Raw genomic sequence first — 16,539 nt, forward strand, 5'->3', positions numbered from 1 at the left:
GCTTTTGGAATCAGGGGTTTGAAGAGACATTAAATTGACTGAGAGATCCTTCCAGATTCTGGGTAGCCATAGTCGGTAAAAATTTAGATTAAAACTTTTTTGAGGCTGGCACGAGGGTTGGGAAAACCTCATATTTTCTCAGATCTTCACTGTTGAATAAAAGCAGATTTTTCGCACCTAGATCTTACCATTCTTTGCCATTCACAGAATGTATACTCAGGTGATTTCTGGGGTAACACAGTGGAAAATACTGAATTCTCCCTTCATCCAGTTTAGGTCTCATCACCCTCTGTATCTAGTTCTTTGAAATGCATTTGCCACTCTCTGACACTATAGATGTGTGCTTCCTGTAGCCCAATTTTTTTTTTTTTTTTTGAGTCATCAGGTGTTTCCTAAGCAGCCCTTAACACTTGTAACCTCTACCCCTCTCTTTACACAAACTGCATTCCTCTCTCTGATTATTAAAAGAAAAATAAATAGAAATAATGATTTAAAGCTCATAACTTATAGCGTCATAGATTGAGGTACGGTGTATACTCATGTCATATATTGGTTTCTAATTTGGTTCAGTTTTAATTTATGTGGTAAACTAAATTATTTCAAATAGCATTTCAGATACTGCTTTTTCTTTGACATCAAATAATGCTATAAACTATATAATTTTACCATTATATAGTTTCTACTTTTGGAAGTAAATGTTCTAGGGAAGTGTATTGTTATATATTTTATTTACTGGAGAGAGAGAAAGAGAGAGAGGGAGGTTTTGTTTTTAAATATATTTTTATTGATTTCAGAGAAGAGAGAGGGAGAGAGAGGTTGATGGTCAGCAGTAAGCAACACTGACTGAGCTAGAATATTTATTCTTAATAATTTGCCAGTTTACTTCTTAGTGGCGATATCGTGTTTTTTTTGTTTTGTTTTTTTAATAAAGGGGAATTTTTAACATATAGGCTGAGATAGAATAGTGTAATGAAGATTTACATATCCTCCACCCAGCTTCAATAATTCTTAGTTCATAGCTAATTTTGCTTCTCAGATCTTTCTTCCCCTCTCAGTATTATTTGAAAGCAAATTCCATTTTGATTTAATTATGGATTGAATCTTAAATAGCTTTCAATTCCCAGCTTATGGTCATGTGTCTTCCTTGCAGGCTTTCTTGTACTTCTGTGGCTTGAAATAACAAGGCAGTGTATAACCAAATGAGCCTTTCTAGTTACTAAACTCTACAAAGGCTCAATACAAGGAGAAACACTGGGAATTCCAGTGGTTAGGTCGGGATATGTGAATCTATGTAGTACTTTTCTGTAGACAAATCAAAGTGTCTCCCAAATAGGTTTACTATGTAAATTTGAAAAATCATTGATTAATACTAGGTGTACCGATTAATAATGCAGATTTTTTTCAATAGATGGAGTTACACATATGTTGATATATATGCGATTTGATATGTATGCTATTTTGACAACAAGTTCAAAACTTCATATGTCAAATTTGCTGAAGGTGTTAACATCATAGATATTTTTACGCTTAAAAATGTCAAATTTTATGCCAAAAAAAGAGCATTTGCAGGAAATTATAATTCATTATTTTGAAGAAAAGTGTTGCTGAATACTTGGGGAAGCTTATGGTGAACATGCTCCATCTCAAGATACTTGTGAACGCTGGTTTAAACTCTTTAAAGTAATGATTTGTCTCTGCCTGATGATTTGTCTGCCCATACAAATGTGAAAGACAAAGAATGTCCAGGTCAACTGAATAAGTTTGAAGACCAACAGTTACAAGCATTATTGGTTGAAGATGTGTGTCAAACTCAAAAACAACTTGCAGAAAGATTAAACGATGCTCAGCAATTTCTGATCATTTACAAGCAATGGGAACGATTTTAAAGGAAGGAAAATGGGTTCCACATCAACTGAACGAAAGATGAATGGAAAACCAAAAAGTCATCAGTAAAATGTTGCTTCAATGGCATGAAAGAAAGTCTTTTTTGCATTGAATTGTGACTGGCGATCAAAAGTGGATTTATTTTGAGAATCCCAAATGCACAAAATCATGAGTTGTTCCAGGTCAACCATCAACATTGACTGCAAGGCCAAATCACTTCGGAAAGAAGACAATGGTCAATGTTTGTTGGGATCAGGAAGGTGTGGTGTATTATGAGCTTCTAAAACCAGGTGAAACCATTAATACTGATTGCTACCAACAACAAATAATCAATTTGAACCATGCTTTGATTGTGAAATGACCAAAATGTTCCAGAAGACATGGCAAAGTAATTTTGCTTCATGATGATCCACCATCACACATTTCAAAACCAGTTAAAGACACATTAAAAGATCTTGCCTGGGAAGCATTAACCCACCTGCTGTATTCACTAGACCTTACTCCTTAAGATTACCATTTGTTCCGATCAATGACACATGCACTTTCTGAGCAGCATTTCAAAACATACGAAGAAGTAGAAAATTGGGTCTCTGAATGGTTTGCCTCAAAACAAAGTTCTATTGGGACTTTTATCCACAAATTACCTGAAAGATGGGGAAATGGGTAGCTAGCGATGGACATTACTTTGAATAAAGCACTTTTGATGTTTCTCTTGAAATTATTGTGTTTTCTTTGATTATAAAATTCGCTATTATTAACCGGTATACCTAGCAAAGTTAAAGGGCACTTTATAGATTACACAATGAATCATAGGTTTTTGTCTATTTGTTGTTGATGGTGGTGTTAATGAATACTAAATAAAATACAGGTATTTTAGGGCTGCCTTTATTTTTTATTTTTGTATGCTATAAAAGTAGAGTCCCATGTGGAAGGATAGAACAAGAATGGGAATTTTACAAACTGCTGTGTCTGGGAATGGTGGGGTAAAAATAAGGATGGGAGGAGTAGGATTTGAGCTATATCTGAAAAGTGTTATTCTTTAAAAAGAGAAAGCAATTAAGGGGAAATTTCAATATCTATTAAATCTGAGTAATACCTTTACAATATTTTGTTTAGTTTTCTCTGTGAAATAAAAATAATACCTCCTTCCACAGAATGTGTAATAAAAGGGTCTTGATACTCACAAAAAGACTAGAGGCCTGATGCACGAAATTCATGCAAGAGTAGGCCTTCCTTCCCCCGGCTGCTGGCACTGGCTTCCAGTCTGGCACCCAGTACCTGGGCTTTCCTCGCAGCCCCGGCTTCGTCTGAAAGGATGTCTGGTCTAATTAATATATTACACTTTTATTATTATAGACTAGAGGCCTAATGCATGAAATTTATGCAAGAGTAGGCCTTCCTTCCCCTGGCTACCGGGACCTGTGCTTCCCTCGCAGCCTCAGCTTCATCCGGAAGGTTGTCAGGAAGGATGCCCGGTCTAATTAGCATATCCATGTGGAAGGATAGAATAAGAATGGGAATCTTACAAACTGCTGTGTCTGGGAATGGTGGGGTAAAAATAAGGATGGGAGGTTTAAGTTTATAGTCATCTCTTATAACTTTAATTCACTTGATGTTTCCTCAATATTTTATTCTCTTTCTTTTACCTTCTTTCCCCTTCCTTGGAATTCTCCTCGATTCCTTCGCATTACAAAAAGGTCTAACTTTAATCTGTTGACCATGGATAGATGGGTCTTGAATATAAGAATGGTAGTTCACTCATAAATAAATTTCTTTTTAACAGCTTGTTAATAAGATTTTTTATCTTGTTTAAAGCTGCATTCCCACAAGAGGAAGCTTGGTAGCCTGGTTTTACCTGTCCTAACCCTCTGCTTATGGCCAGAGATACACATGGACCTTTGGACTTCTTGAATACTTCTTTTCTTAGGTTTGACAGTTTAGGGAATCACCATAGAGCAATAGCTCTTAAATTTTTGGAAGTAACATATCTTTGAGAATCTTACAATCCCTTCACAGAAAAGTTGCATATAAAAGCACAAAATCTTGCATGCACTTTTATGGAGTTGATCAGTATCTCCATCTATAGGCCAAGACCTCCAGATTAAAAAGTCACTTCCAAAGAACATATAAGTGAAAAAATATTTTTAATTTTAAATTAGACTTGTTAAAACATTATTTTATATCCAGCCTGCCTTATCCCCAAGCACGGCACTGAAATTGTGTAGTATTTCTGTATCCTGTCCTATGTTTATGCTACTTGAAAAAATGTTTTACCCTCTTATGTCACAAATTTTATCACTTTAAAATTTTTGAAGTTTAATTTGTTTTTCAAAAGATATTTACCTGATTTTTCATAACTTTTAGTATTTTTTTCTGATAGCACTATTGGGAACCACAAACTAATTTCATCTCATTTGAAAGTTTGATAAGTATATTGTAATTTTTTATCTGGATTTCTAAGGTAGATGAATTTGAACAGGCCATAAGACAGTCATGGTGGGCATCCTCATCATCTTTTTTAAAATTTATTTTTAATATGTTTATATTGATTTCAGAGATGAAGAAGAGGGGTAGAGATAGAAACATTCATGATGAGAGAGAATCATTGATTGGCTGCCTCCTGCACACCTCACACTGGGGATTGAGCCCACAACCCAAGCATGTGTCTTGACCAGGAATTGAACCATGACCTCCTGGTTCAGAGGTCGATGCTCAACCACTGAGCCATGCCAGTTGGGCCATCCTCATCATCTTTAGATGATAATTTCTCCCAAAATATAGAATTTAGGCTTGACTCATTTATATTACATATTTGGAAATGAAGTATTCTAAAGTATATAATGATGTATCTAAATTATATAAATTAAATAGCACATAGAAAACACACATAACTGAATTGCAAATAACTAGAAACATGATTACATAGGGTTTAGATGAAACATTAGTAGAGTTAGCTGGGTTTTTTGTTTTGTTTTGTTTTGTTTTCCTATTTAGACTTCATCTTTGCAGAGGGCATCCACGGGAGCAGCTGGCATGCTTTTCGCCACCAGACAAGAGAGAGGTGGCCAGGCTAGAGGAGTCCCTGCATGCCTTTATATACTATTTTTAAAATTACATTATGCTCATTTGCTTATGAAAGACCATTAAGAATGTGATAGTCTTATATGAATGCAATTTTAGAATAACAAAGTATTAAACAAATATGCATGCATCCATAGTGATATAAAGAAATTTGAACAAATAAGCGAGAGAGAAGGGACGCTTCTTATAGGAGAACTAGAGGTCCGGCACATGAAATTTGTGCATAGGTATGGTCCCTAGGCTTGGCCTGCAATCAGGGCCATCTTCCCTGGCTGCCCACAGCCAGCCCCACCCCTGGCTCCCCATTCACCATCAGGCAGTCAGAGCCTGCCGACCAGGGAAAGGGACCAGAGGTGGTCAGTGTGCCTCATAGTGACTGGTTGAGCGGTCGTTCTGGTCGTTCCAGGTTCTGGTCATTCCACCGTTAGGGTCAATTTGCATGTTACCCTTTTATTATATAGGATAGGATTACAAATAGTATGTGAATGGATACTTATTCCTACAAGAAGTGTAACTTAATTCTCCCTTTGAGTGTAGACTGAACTTAGTGACTCACTTCCAAAGAATAGAGTATGGGAAGGGGAAAAATAGTAATTGCAGTGGAAAAACTTGGTACATACTGCCTTAACCAAGTGATTAAAGCAGAAAAGTCCTGTTGACACTATGTTTGCCTTCACTTTACTCTGGTGCTCTTCCTAAAAACCCATGATTCCATTCTGATCATAAGAAAACAGCCAACCGCCGAAACCGGTTTGGCTCAGTGGGTAGAGTGTCGGCCTGCGGACTGAAAGGTCCCAGGTTCGATTCCGGTCAAGGGCATGTACCTTGGTTGCGGGCACATCCCCAGTAGGGGGTGTGCAGGAGGCCGCTGGTCGATGTTTCTAACTCTCTTATCTCTCTCCTTTCCTCTCTGTAAAAAAAAACTCAATAAAATATATTTAAGAGAAGAAAAAAAAAAGAAAGAAAGAAAACAGCCAACCTATCCTTTTGAGGGACATCCTACAAAATATCTCACCACTGCTCAGCACTGTATGAAAAATAAAGTCTGAGGAATTGTTAAAGTTGGAGAGACTAAAACTTGATAACTAAAGTGTTGTTTGGATCCTGGGTGGGGTCCTAAAATAGAAAAGGAAAGTTAGTAGAAAACCTGGTGGAATCTGAGTGAAGTCAGGAGTTTGGTTAGTAGGAATGTACCAGTACAACGTTAATTTCTTAGTTTAGCAAATGTACCAGGTTGCTTAAGATGTTGACATTAGAAGAAACTGGGTGAATGGTGTATGGAAACATGTGCTGTCTTTGTAATTTCTCTGGAAATCAACTTAATTCCAAAATAAAATTTTTAAAAAAAATATTATAGATTCTTGATGCATAAGAATTTTGTCTTGAAGGACTTGAATCAGTCAGATTTGCCTACTTATGAATTGCTAATACAATGGGGAAATACAGATTTAAACAGGTGGCCAGGCCTGTAAAGGAATTTGTGGGATCTGCTAGTAGTAGTTAGGCTATCTTAACCATTTTTGTTGGTTGTTCTCTTTTGAAAACTAAGTATTGAGCATATATAGATATATGTTTTTATGTGTGTATAGACATATATGTATTTATATACCCATATAACTTTTTCCCCTCTGGCTTTATTTGGTTTTAAACAGTAAGGACCTGGCTATGACTTGACTGTAATAGCAAATGGAATTTTATGAATTTGATTAACATAAAAGTGCAATATCTATACTGTTTTTCCCAGGTAATAAATTTGTGGGTTTTTTTGTTTTATCAGATAAGAGATTTTATTCTTGGGATCTTTTCGTTCCTTTTTTTTAAATCCTTACCTGAGGTTATGCTTTATGGATTTTAGAGAGAAAGGAAGGGAGAGAGAGACAGAGACAGATATTGATTGGTTGCCTCCTGTATGTGCCAACTGGGGATTGAACCCACAGCCTTTTGGTGTACAGGGTAATGCTCCAACCAACTGAGCCACCTGGCCAGGGCATTCTTGGTATCTTTTTAGATGAAATATGAAATGGCATGTTTATATATACCTTAAAAGTGTTTTTCTCCTATATGTATTACTCCTTTTTTGAGGACTTTATTCATTCTCTCCCCAGATAAAACTATAAAATTATGGAAAATCAGTGAAAGGGACAAAAGACCAGAAGGGTATAACTTGAAAGAGGAAGATGGAAGGTATAGAGATCCTACTACAGTCACTACACTACGAGTAAGTACATAAGAAAAAATTATTCTAATTCTCATGAATAGTGCTTTTGTATGTATGCGTGGGTTTTAAATATTTTTATTGATTTTTACTGAGAGGGGGTAGAGAGGAAGAGAAACATCAAAGTGAGAGGGGAACATTGATCGAGGGGATCAAGCCCGAAACCCCGGCATGTGCCCTTTTGGTGCACGAGACAACACCCAACCAACTGAGCCAAACCAGCATTTTGTATTCATATTACATATTCTAGATCCTGAGCAGAACTTAAATAGGAATAATTACAATTGCCCTGTCCCAACAATTCTGTAACTAGATAAGACACTTAAAACTCTCATTTCAAACAGAGCCTGACCTACATAGAGTCACACTGTTGCCATGGGCAGAACCAGGATTCTACACAAGACTGTTATGTTCTGTGCCACGTTCTCCACCACTCTTGTAGTTTGAATATCAACTATTACAAACTTAATTTTCAAGATTAATTTTCTTGGGAGATGAAAAAACTAGAAATGGACCAAATCTTGTTGCAGCTAAAAAAAACAAAAACAAAAAAAACCAAAAACCAAGAATCAGACACACTGGCCTAATTTCCTTTTTAACCACTTTAATTTAAATCATAAACATCTATTAGCTTTGCAAGTCTTTGTTAATCCTCACCTGAGGATATTTTTCCACTGATTTTTTAGGGAGAATAGAAGAGAGAGGGAAAGACAGAGAGAAACATCGATGTGATAGAAGCACACATCGACTGGTTGCCTCCTGCACAAGCCCCAGCCAGGGCCTGGCTCAGGGAGCCTGCCACCAAGGTATGTGCCCTTGACTGGAATCGAACCCGGGACCCTTTGATCTGCAGGCTGATGCTCTATTCACTGGGCCAAACCAGCTAGGGCTGCAAGTCTTTTAAGCAAAAGATTGGAACTAGGAAGAATGGCAAATTCTAGTAGTATTGCTACCTGTAAAAGAAGATAAATTAGATTGTTCATTTTACTCATTTCAGTACTTCAGAAGATCAATATCAGTTACTTTTTAAACTAAATTTGTGTAATGTACTGTTTTATAGTTCCTCAAAAACTGTAGAAATGAGGTGCTATGAATCTTAGGTGCTATTGTAAACAATGAACATTTTATAATGACTTTTTCATGTGTCTTGTTGACAGGTGCCAGTCTTTAGGCCCATGGATTTAATGGTTGAGGCCAGTCCACGAAGAATATTTGCCAATGCTCATACATATCACATCAACTCAATTTCCATTAATAGTGATTATGAAACATATTTATCTGCAGATGATTTGAGGATTAATCTTTGGCATCTGGAAATTACAGATAGGAGTTTTAGTATCCATTTGGTTTCTCTCTCGTTTTGGGGGGGGGGGGGGGTTAATAAAGTCAATATAAATGTTTCTCCAAATCCTACTTTCATTGTTTATATTCTGAAAATTCTGTGTACAAACAAGTATGTGATATATAAACATATATACCTGGCACTCATATATACTGTCTGTGTGTATATATATATATATATATATATATATAGAGAGAGAGAGAGAGAGAGAGAGAGAGAGAGAGAGAGAGAGAGAGAAAGAGATGTATACAAATATACTCGTTTTTAAATATGTTTTAAAAGTAAAATGTTAGCTATATGGAATTACACATTTGAAATGGGTGAATTGTATGTATGTGAATTAGATTTCCATAAAGCTATTTCGTTTGTGTTTTTTTTTTTAAGGTAAAATGTTAGCAGCTTTTACTACTATTTATAAATTTCTAAGTACATATCATTTGAAAAAATTAACACTTTACTATAATTCATAATCTGTTAATAGAGTATAAAAGAGCCAGTTTTCCTATACCTTTACCGGTCTAGCTAGTAAAAATCCTCTTTTGTTGTTTTGATTAGCATTTCTTTTATCATGAGTAAATGAACATTTTTTTCATATTTGTATATTTATTTTCTAATTTTTTTCATTAGATTTGCATGTTTTGTTGTTTTTCTTTGTTTTGTTTTGGTTTTAATATATTTTTATTTATTTCAGAGAGGAAAGGAGAGGGAAAGAAAGCTAGAAACATCAATGATGAGAGAGAATCATTCATCAGCTGCCTCCTGCACACCCCACACTGTGATTGAGCCCAAAACCAGGAATTGAACCTCGACCTCCTGGTTCATGGGTCACTGAACCATCTCTGGGTTGTTTTTAAAGCACTTTTTTATGTTAAGTAAATCAGCTCCATCCTTTGTGGTGCAAATAGTTTTCCCTTTTTTGCTTCCCTTGAAGAGTTTTGTTCTGTTATCTTGTGTTTGGAATGTACACTAAATTTCTTAATATTTAGGAAGATAAACTTATATCAGTCCTATTCTTTATGGCTTCTGGGATTTGTATCATGGTCAGAAAAACAGACCTCTGCATTCTAAAATGATTTAAAATTTGCCCATGTTTTCTTCTAAGAATTTTTTTTGTAGGCATTAAAGGGATCAAATAAGGTCTGTAATGCAATTCAGAATATTTGTGCTTTGAAAAATGTAAAATCATATTTGCCCTTTTTTCTAAGTGGAAATTCCTTAATAAAATGCTATCCAGATATTGTGGATATCAAGCCTGCCAACATGGAAGAGTTAACAGAGGTGATTACAGCAGCAGAGTTCCATCCAAATAGCTGTAACACGTTTGTATACAGCAGCAGTAAAGGCACTATTCGGTTATGTGACATGAGGGCATCTGCCCTCTGTGATAGGCATTCTAAACGTAAGTTATTTTCATCTTTTAAAAAAAAATGTTAACATTTTTTGTTTGTCTAAAAATCTTTAGCCTCTGACGTGGTAATCACATGTACATAGGTTTACAAGTCTTAGTTAAACCTATATGCCCAGGGCTACCTATACCCTTTGGAAAGCTGACTCTACATGAGGCATCGTAGGTTATTCTACTAGAAAAACATGGAAGGCTTTATCAGGGCATGTCTGTTGATATCCTAGTGGAGATATATGCCTAAGCAACTGTTAGGACCCAACGACCGGTGGACCAGTCACTATGATGTGCACTGATCAACAGGGGGCAGACACTCAACTCAGCAGCTGCTCCCTGGTGGTCAGTGCAATCCCACAGCCAACCTCTTGTGGCCCCCAGCTGCCCCCCATGCCCCCCCCACCAGCCAGCCAACCTCCTGCAATCCTTCCCCACTGCCGCTGGCCAGGCCGAAGGACCCGACTGGTGCACAAATTCATGCACTGAGCCTCTAATGCAGTGGTTCTCAACCTTCCTAATGCCGCAACCCTTTAATACAGTTCCTCATGTTGTGGTGACCCCCAACCATAAAATTATTTTCGTTGCTACTTCATAACTGTAATTTTGCTACTGTTATGAATCGTAATGTAAATATCTTATATGCAGGACATATTTTCATTTTTACAAATTGAACATAATTAAAGCATAGTGATTAATCACAAAAATAATATGTAATTATATATGTTTTCCAATGGTCTTAGGCGACCCCTGTGAAAGGGTCTTGTGACCCACAGGTTGGTGACCCACAGGTTGAGAAACACTGCTCTAATGTGTATATATATTTATTCATTTTTAAAATTGATTTCAGAGGGGGGAGAGAGAGAAATATCATTGATGAGAAAGAATCATTCAACAGCTGCCTCCTGCATGCCCCCCCCCCTCCACTAGGGATCGAACCCAGGACCCTTTAGTCCGCCAGCCGACGCTCTATTCACTGAGCCAAACCAGTCAGGGCCCAGTGGATATATTTTTAATGGACTGTTACTGTTTGAGAACTTGGGGTGATGTTCTCCAACCCTATATTCAGGTAGAGCAATTCCTTTTCTTCTTTCCTATCTCAAGCTTCCTATTTCTTCTAAGAAGTGGTTTCCTTTGCTTTAAAAAGAAGTCTAAAAAGCACTGGGTTTTAAATAACAGGTTGCAGTAATTTTACCTGGCCAGTAAAAAATAAAATGCTGGTATGAATTTGAATGGTAAGAGGGTATTTTTTTGTGCTGACAACACAGGCAAAGTTAGTGAGGTATATGCAGAACCTACAAACGTGGGGCACTGAAGTCAGAAGCCCTGGGTAAGTCTGGTTCTGCCAAATTAGCTGTGGGCTCTGGAAGTATAAATCTCTCACATCTTTAGTTGTAGAATTTATCTCATAAGAAACTTCTAGGGAGATTATCTTATAGCCAGAGAGTTGTCAGTTTTTATTAGGCTGCCATTTTTAGCTGCCTCTTAGGAAATTTGTGAATTGTTTCAACAAATGCTTTGTGCAAGCCAGAAGATTATACAAATTGCCCTTTTTTTCTTTTTTCTTTTGTTTTTGCTTGTTTTTAGTGTTTGAAGAACCTGAAGATCCCAGTAATAGGTCTTTCTTTTCTGAAATCATCTCCTCTATTTCTGATGTAAAATTCAGCCATAGTGGTCGATATATGATGACTAGAGACTACTTGTCAGTTAAAATTTGGGACTTAAATATGGAAAACAGGCCTGTGGAAACATATCAGGTATTTGCAATTTTTTCTTTCAATGATCATACACCCTATTTACTTTGAAGTTTTTATAGAGAAGGATTTTGTATTTTGTGTTAATCCTAACACAGTGTGTGTTCACAGTGAGGCTTTGATCCATGTGTATTATGCTTTTCCTTATGTTAAATTTATATATATTTTTATAGGCGTTACAGTAGTTTTGCTGTTAAAGTGTGATTATGTTACTGGTTTGGTTCATTATTGATAATGGTTTTCCCTGCTTCTGTCTATATTTAAAGTGAGGAGGGAAGAGCACTCTTTTAAGGTCTCGGGGTGGGAGGGAGGATTGGGAAGAGTGGTCAGTCTTAGTAGAGTTGTCCCCGTTGAAATATGTGCAGTAGTAGCTGAACTAGAGAGCTTAGCTTTGGCATGCCAGGTAAAAGGGACTGACATTCTACCTTTGTCTTTAGACTAAAGGAAAAGGCCTTGAAAGCCCAGCAGACAGCTTTAGCAGTTGTCTGTCTCTTGTGGGATGTTAGTTCTGGATTCTCTTCTTGTCAGCCAGCCACTACCATTGATCCCTAGCCTGCTGCTCTTCTAGAAAAGAGAATGAAGATGTGTAGAGCCAAGAACAGGGAGGGCATCAGATACCTATGTTAAGTCCTAGGTCACTAGAGTATAGAAAACACTTAACGCTGCTTTAGGAATACAGACTTGATAAATTTGCCTTACGTTGTATATTATCAGTAAAATTAGAATGGTATTTCTCAAACTTTTTAATCCTGTTTGACAAACCTAAACCACTAAATAGTTTCCTTCATGGTATTTGAAATTTCCAAATACATGTTACATTGAAGCAAAAGTAAAGGGATACAATATTGCCACAGTTTCAAATTGCATCTGTATAACTGCCAAGATTCTGATTGGTCTCCTAGTGATCCTCACCATTACTACCCCATTCCCTTTGAGAATAACTGATTTGAACCTTAACTTCATACTCATAAATTGTTTTTGAGAAACCCTGTATGTGCATTTTAAAACTTTGCTGAATTGTTATGATTTACCTAATTTTACCTGAATGTCAGTTTTCCTCCCTATGCTGAGTTAGATTAGTGATTGAGAATAGTGTCACATCATACTCAAACGTAGCATATGCAGATCGAGCTGTTGGTAGGTGGTAAATTTGGCATCTTGCTAAGCTGTGTGTTATTGAAAGGTAATTGTGATTTTATTCATTTTTCACTTTTAACCTTGACCCTACATGAATTGCAATTCCTCCAGGTTAACAAATTTTTACTTAATGTCACATACATGTGGCCTGAATCATTTCACTGTACTTAAAGTTAAGATGACTTTATGTTATTTCATAAATAATAGAGAATTCTAACATTTAGAAAGTACCTACTCCTTTCTGTCATCACTAGTGGTTAAGGTTCTTTTTTTCCTTCTGATCGCAAGAATTATTTGAAATTTTCCTTTGTAATTTAACAATGTTAATTAAATGTATCATTTATCAGGATACTTTTTAAATACTAGATTCATTTATTTAGAATTATATATTTTTTAAAAGGTATATTTTCATTAGCTCTTGATATTATATAAGTAATGTCAAGTGGAACCAAATTTTTCAATGATGCATACATACAGTAACCATATAATTTATCACCAAACTGAGGGATGATCATGCTGTGCATAACATACATACTTAATTATAATGTAGGCTTTAGTTATTTATGCCCAGAAAATTATATTTTAAAAGGAAGTAAAGCACAGTATTGAGTGTTTTAAAATCAGCAATTAATAGACTGAAAGACAAGTGTTAGCATATTCAAATATTGCTGTAATAGTCTTTTGTCTCTTATCGGTGTCATTTTCAAATGTTTTCTGGTCTAAATATTTTAGTTGAGCTTATAGAGTACATGTTCCATGCCCAGAGGGTAGTTTCTCTATTGTTAAAAAGAAAATGTGTGTTCATTGAAGGGGACTCATATGTTTGTAAATGGATTAAATAAATGCTTTTATTGTTACTAAGGGGATCAAATTTTAATAAGATTGACAGATATATGTATGTGTCTACATATGCCTTTTTAAAAAAAATAATACTTACTAAATCAGTTTTCTAAATTTAATCAGTAAATCTTGAGGTGTAAACTAAGAATATATATATTTATGTTTTTCCCCAGGTGCATGAATACCTCAGAAGTAAACTTTGTTCTCTGTATGAAAATGACTGCATATTTGACAAATTTGAATGTTGTTGGAATGGTTCTGATAGGTAATTGATTTTAATTTGAATTTATTCAAATGTTATTTTATCTTTTAAAATAATCCACTGTATGAATATAGTTTTGTTTATTCATTCACCAGTTGAAGGACATTTGGGTCATTTTCAACTTTTGGCTATTTGCGTGAAAGTTTTGTTTAACTATTTTTTTTAATACTTTGGGTAATGTTCCAAACACCTTTTCTTTTTTTATTGATTTCAGAGAGAGAAAGAGAGAGAGAGAGAGAGAGAGAGAGAGAGAGAGAGAGAGAGAGAGAAACATCAGTGATGAGAATCATTAATCGGCTTCCTCCTGCATGCCCCTCACTGAGGATTGAGCCGGCAACCCTGGCATGTGCCCTGACCGGGAGTCGAACCATGTCCTTCTAGTTCATAGGTCAACACTCAACCACTGAGCCATGCCAACTGGACCAAATGTAATTTTATAAGAGCAGCAGTTTTCAGCCTTTTTCATCTCCTGGCACACATAAACTAATTACCAGAATTCTATGGCACACCAAAAAATATTTTTTTGCCAATCTGATAAAAAAAAAAATACTTATTCATTCACACCAGCTGGCTGTTGTTGTGTTGGCTGCTGTTGTTTTTTTATTTGATAGTCTAAGGCCGTGGTCGGTAAACCGTGGCTTGCGAGCCACATGCGGCTCTTTGGCCCCTTGAGTGTGGCTCTTCCACAAAATACCACGTGCGGGCGCGCACATACAGTGTGATTGAAACTTCGTGGCCCATGCACAGAAGTTGGTATTTTGTGGAAGAGCCATGCTCAAGGGGCCAAAGAGCCGCAAGTGGCTGCCAAGCCGCAGTTTGCCGACCATTGGTCTAAGGGAAAAGAGGTCAGTGACCCTGACTAAATAGTCAGGTACTGCATATTTTAAAAATTCTTGTGGCACATAGGTTGAAAATTGCTGCATTAGAGGAAAGAAATGTGCTGTTTCATCATTCCTCCTAGTATGGTTGTCATGTTTACTAAAAATATGGCCAACTTTTTTAGATTGACATGAATTACAAATTCTAACTTGATTTCCCCTTTCCCCCAGAGTTTCCTTGAAATAAATTTAATAATTTTGTAGCAGTACTGGCTGATAAAAATTAAACATTGTGTCACTAGTAAATGCGAAAGTATACAAAATTCTAGATATTGTAAATTGTTTAAATATCTTAAAAATTTCCCTTTTATGAGCCAGATCAATCATAAGTTTGACATGCCAGCAGTTAAAATGTTGACATTTCAGTTTGATTTGTTACTATATTAAACTTTTTAGAAATACTTAGGGCCTTGGCCAGGTAGCTCAGTTGGTTAGAGCATTGTCCCAATACACCAAGGTTGCAGGTTTGATCCTAGTCAAGGCATATACAAGAATCAACTCATTGGTGGGATAAGAAACATTTGTAATATCTTATTTAATAAAAGGGGAAAAATTAAAAAAAAAATAGCTGTGAAAAAAATCAATCAATGAATGTATAAACAAGTGGAACGACAAATCTGTTTTTTTCTCACTCTTTCCCTCCCTCTCTCCGTCCTCCCCCTTCCTCTTGCTCTCCTTCATAATGACAGGGCAACAGAAAAATTCTCATTGATGCACTACTTTCATCTAATCCACAGATTCCATTAAAATTTTTCTAGTTCTCAATCATGTCCTCTCTAGCAAAAAAAAAGGGGGGGGGGCGGGGGGGTCACTATCAAATCCAAAAGCATATGTGACATTTGGTTGTCCTATCTCGTTAGTCTCCTTTAATCTGGAATAGTTCTTTATTCTTTTCTCATCTTTCAAAATCTTGGCATTTTTGAAAACACAGGCCAGTTATTTTACAGAAAGTTTCCTTTTAAAAAAAATTATATTATTGATTTATTTCAGAGATGAAGGGAGAGGGAGAGAGAGATAGAAACATCAATGATGAGGGAAATAATTGATTGGCTGCCTCCTTTATGCCCCCTACTGGGGATTGAGCCCACAACCCCAGCATGTGCCCTTGACCAGAATCAAACCCAGGACTCTTCATTCAGTCTGCAGGCTGATGCTCTATTCACTGAGCCAAACCAGCCAGAGCCAGAAAGCTTCTTAATTTGAGTGTTGTCTAGTGTTTCCTCGTGATTAGATTCACAAAACATGGGGATGCCAGTTTAATTACATTCATCGTTTGAAAGAAATACCATTTTATTACCTTTAGGTACATGCACCAACATGAGTGCGATTAAAATGTTATCAGTTGTTCTTTGGGAGGGATTGACTTTACTAAGTAGATGGCAGTCTTTTGCATTCAATATATGACCTGTTTGGTGTATAATAAATGGGTAATATCCAAATTGACCCTAACAGCAGAATGACCGGTCGCTATGACACACACTGACCACCAGGGGGCAGATGCTCAATGCAGGAGCTGCTCCCTGGTGGTCAGTGCGCTTCCACAGCAGGGCTGCCACTGCTCAGCCAGAAGCTGGCTCATGGCTGGCCAGCAGCAGTGGCAGGAGCCTGTCCCGCCTCTGCGGTAGTGCTAAGAATGTCCGGCTAAGGGCTTATGCCCGATGCCCCCAGGGAGCAGGCCTAATCTGGCAGGTAGACATCCCCAGAGGGCTCCCAGGCTGCCAGAGGGATATCTGACTGCCAGCTTAGGCAC

At 36.7% G+C, this 16,539-nt stretch overlaps 1 protein-coding gene across 5 annotated transcripts in view; it reads left to right on the forward strand.

Moving 5' to 3' along the window:
- Nucleotides 1-16,539, forward strand: part of PPP2R2A (protein phosphatase 2 regulatory subunit Balpha) — a 99,078-nt gene that overhangs the window by 80,584 nt on the left and 1,955 nt on the right. For 4 of the 5 annotated variants that reach the window (XM_036315506.1, XM_036315505.1, XM_036315507.1 and 1 more), the window contains 5 exons: nucleotides 7,071-7,183; nucleotides 8,338-8,515; nucleotides 9,757-9,921; nucleotides 11,506-11,675; nucleotides 13,823-13,914. In XM_036315506.1, the coding sequence (XP_036171399.1) occupies nucleotides 7,071-7,183; nucleotides 8,338-8,515; nucleotides 9,757-9,921; nucleotides 11,506-11,675; nucleotides 13,823-13,914 (718 nt within the window). Of the gene's footprint in view, nucleotides 1-6,610; nucleotides 6,710-7,070; nucleotides 7,184-8,337; nucleotides 8,516-9,756; nucleotides 9,922-11,505; nucleotides 11,676-13,822; nucleotides 13,915-16,539 lie in introns of those variants that run through there. The other variant, XM_036315509.1, reaches the window with a different exon arrangement.

This window comes from Myotis myotis, unplaced genomic scaffold (assembly GCF_014108235.1).
Source record: "Myotis myotis isolate mMyoMyo1 unplaced genomic scaffold, mMyoMyo1.p scaffold_m19_p_6, whole genome shotgun sequence".
Classification (NCBI taxonomy): Eukaryota; Metazoa; Chordata; class Mammalia; order Chiroptera; family Vespertilionidae; genus Myotis; species Myotis myotis.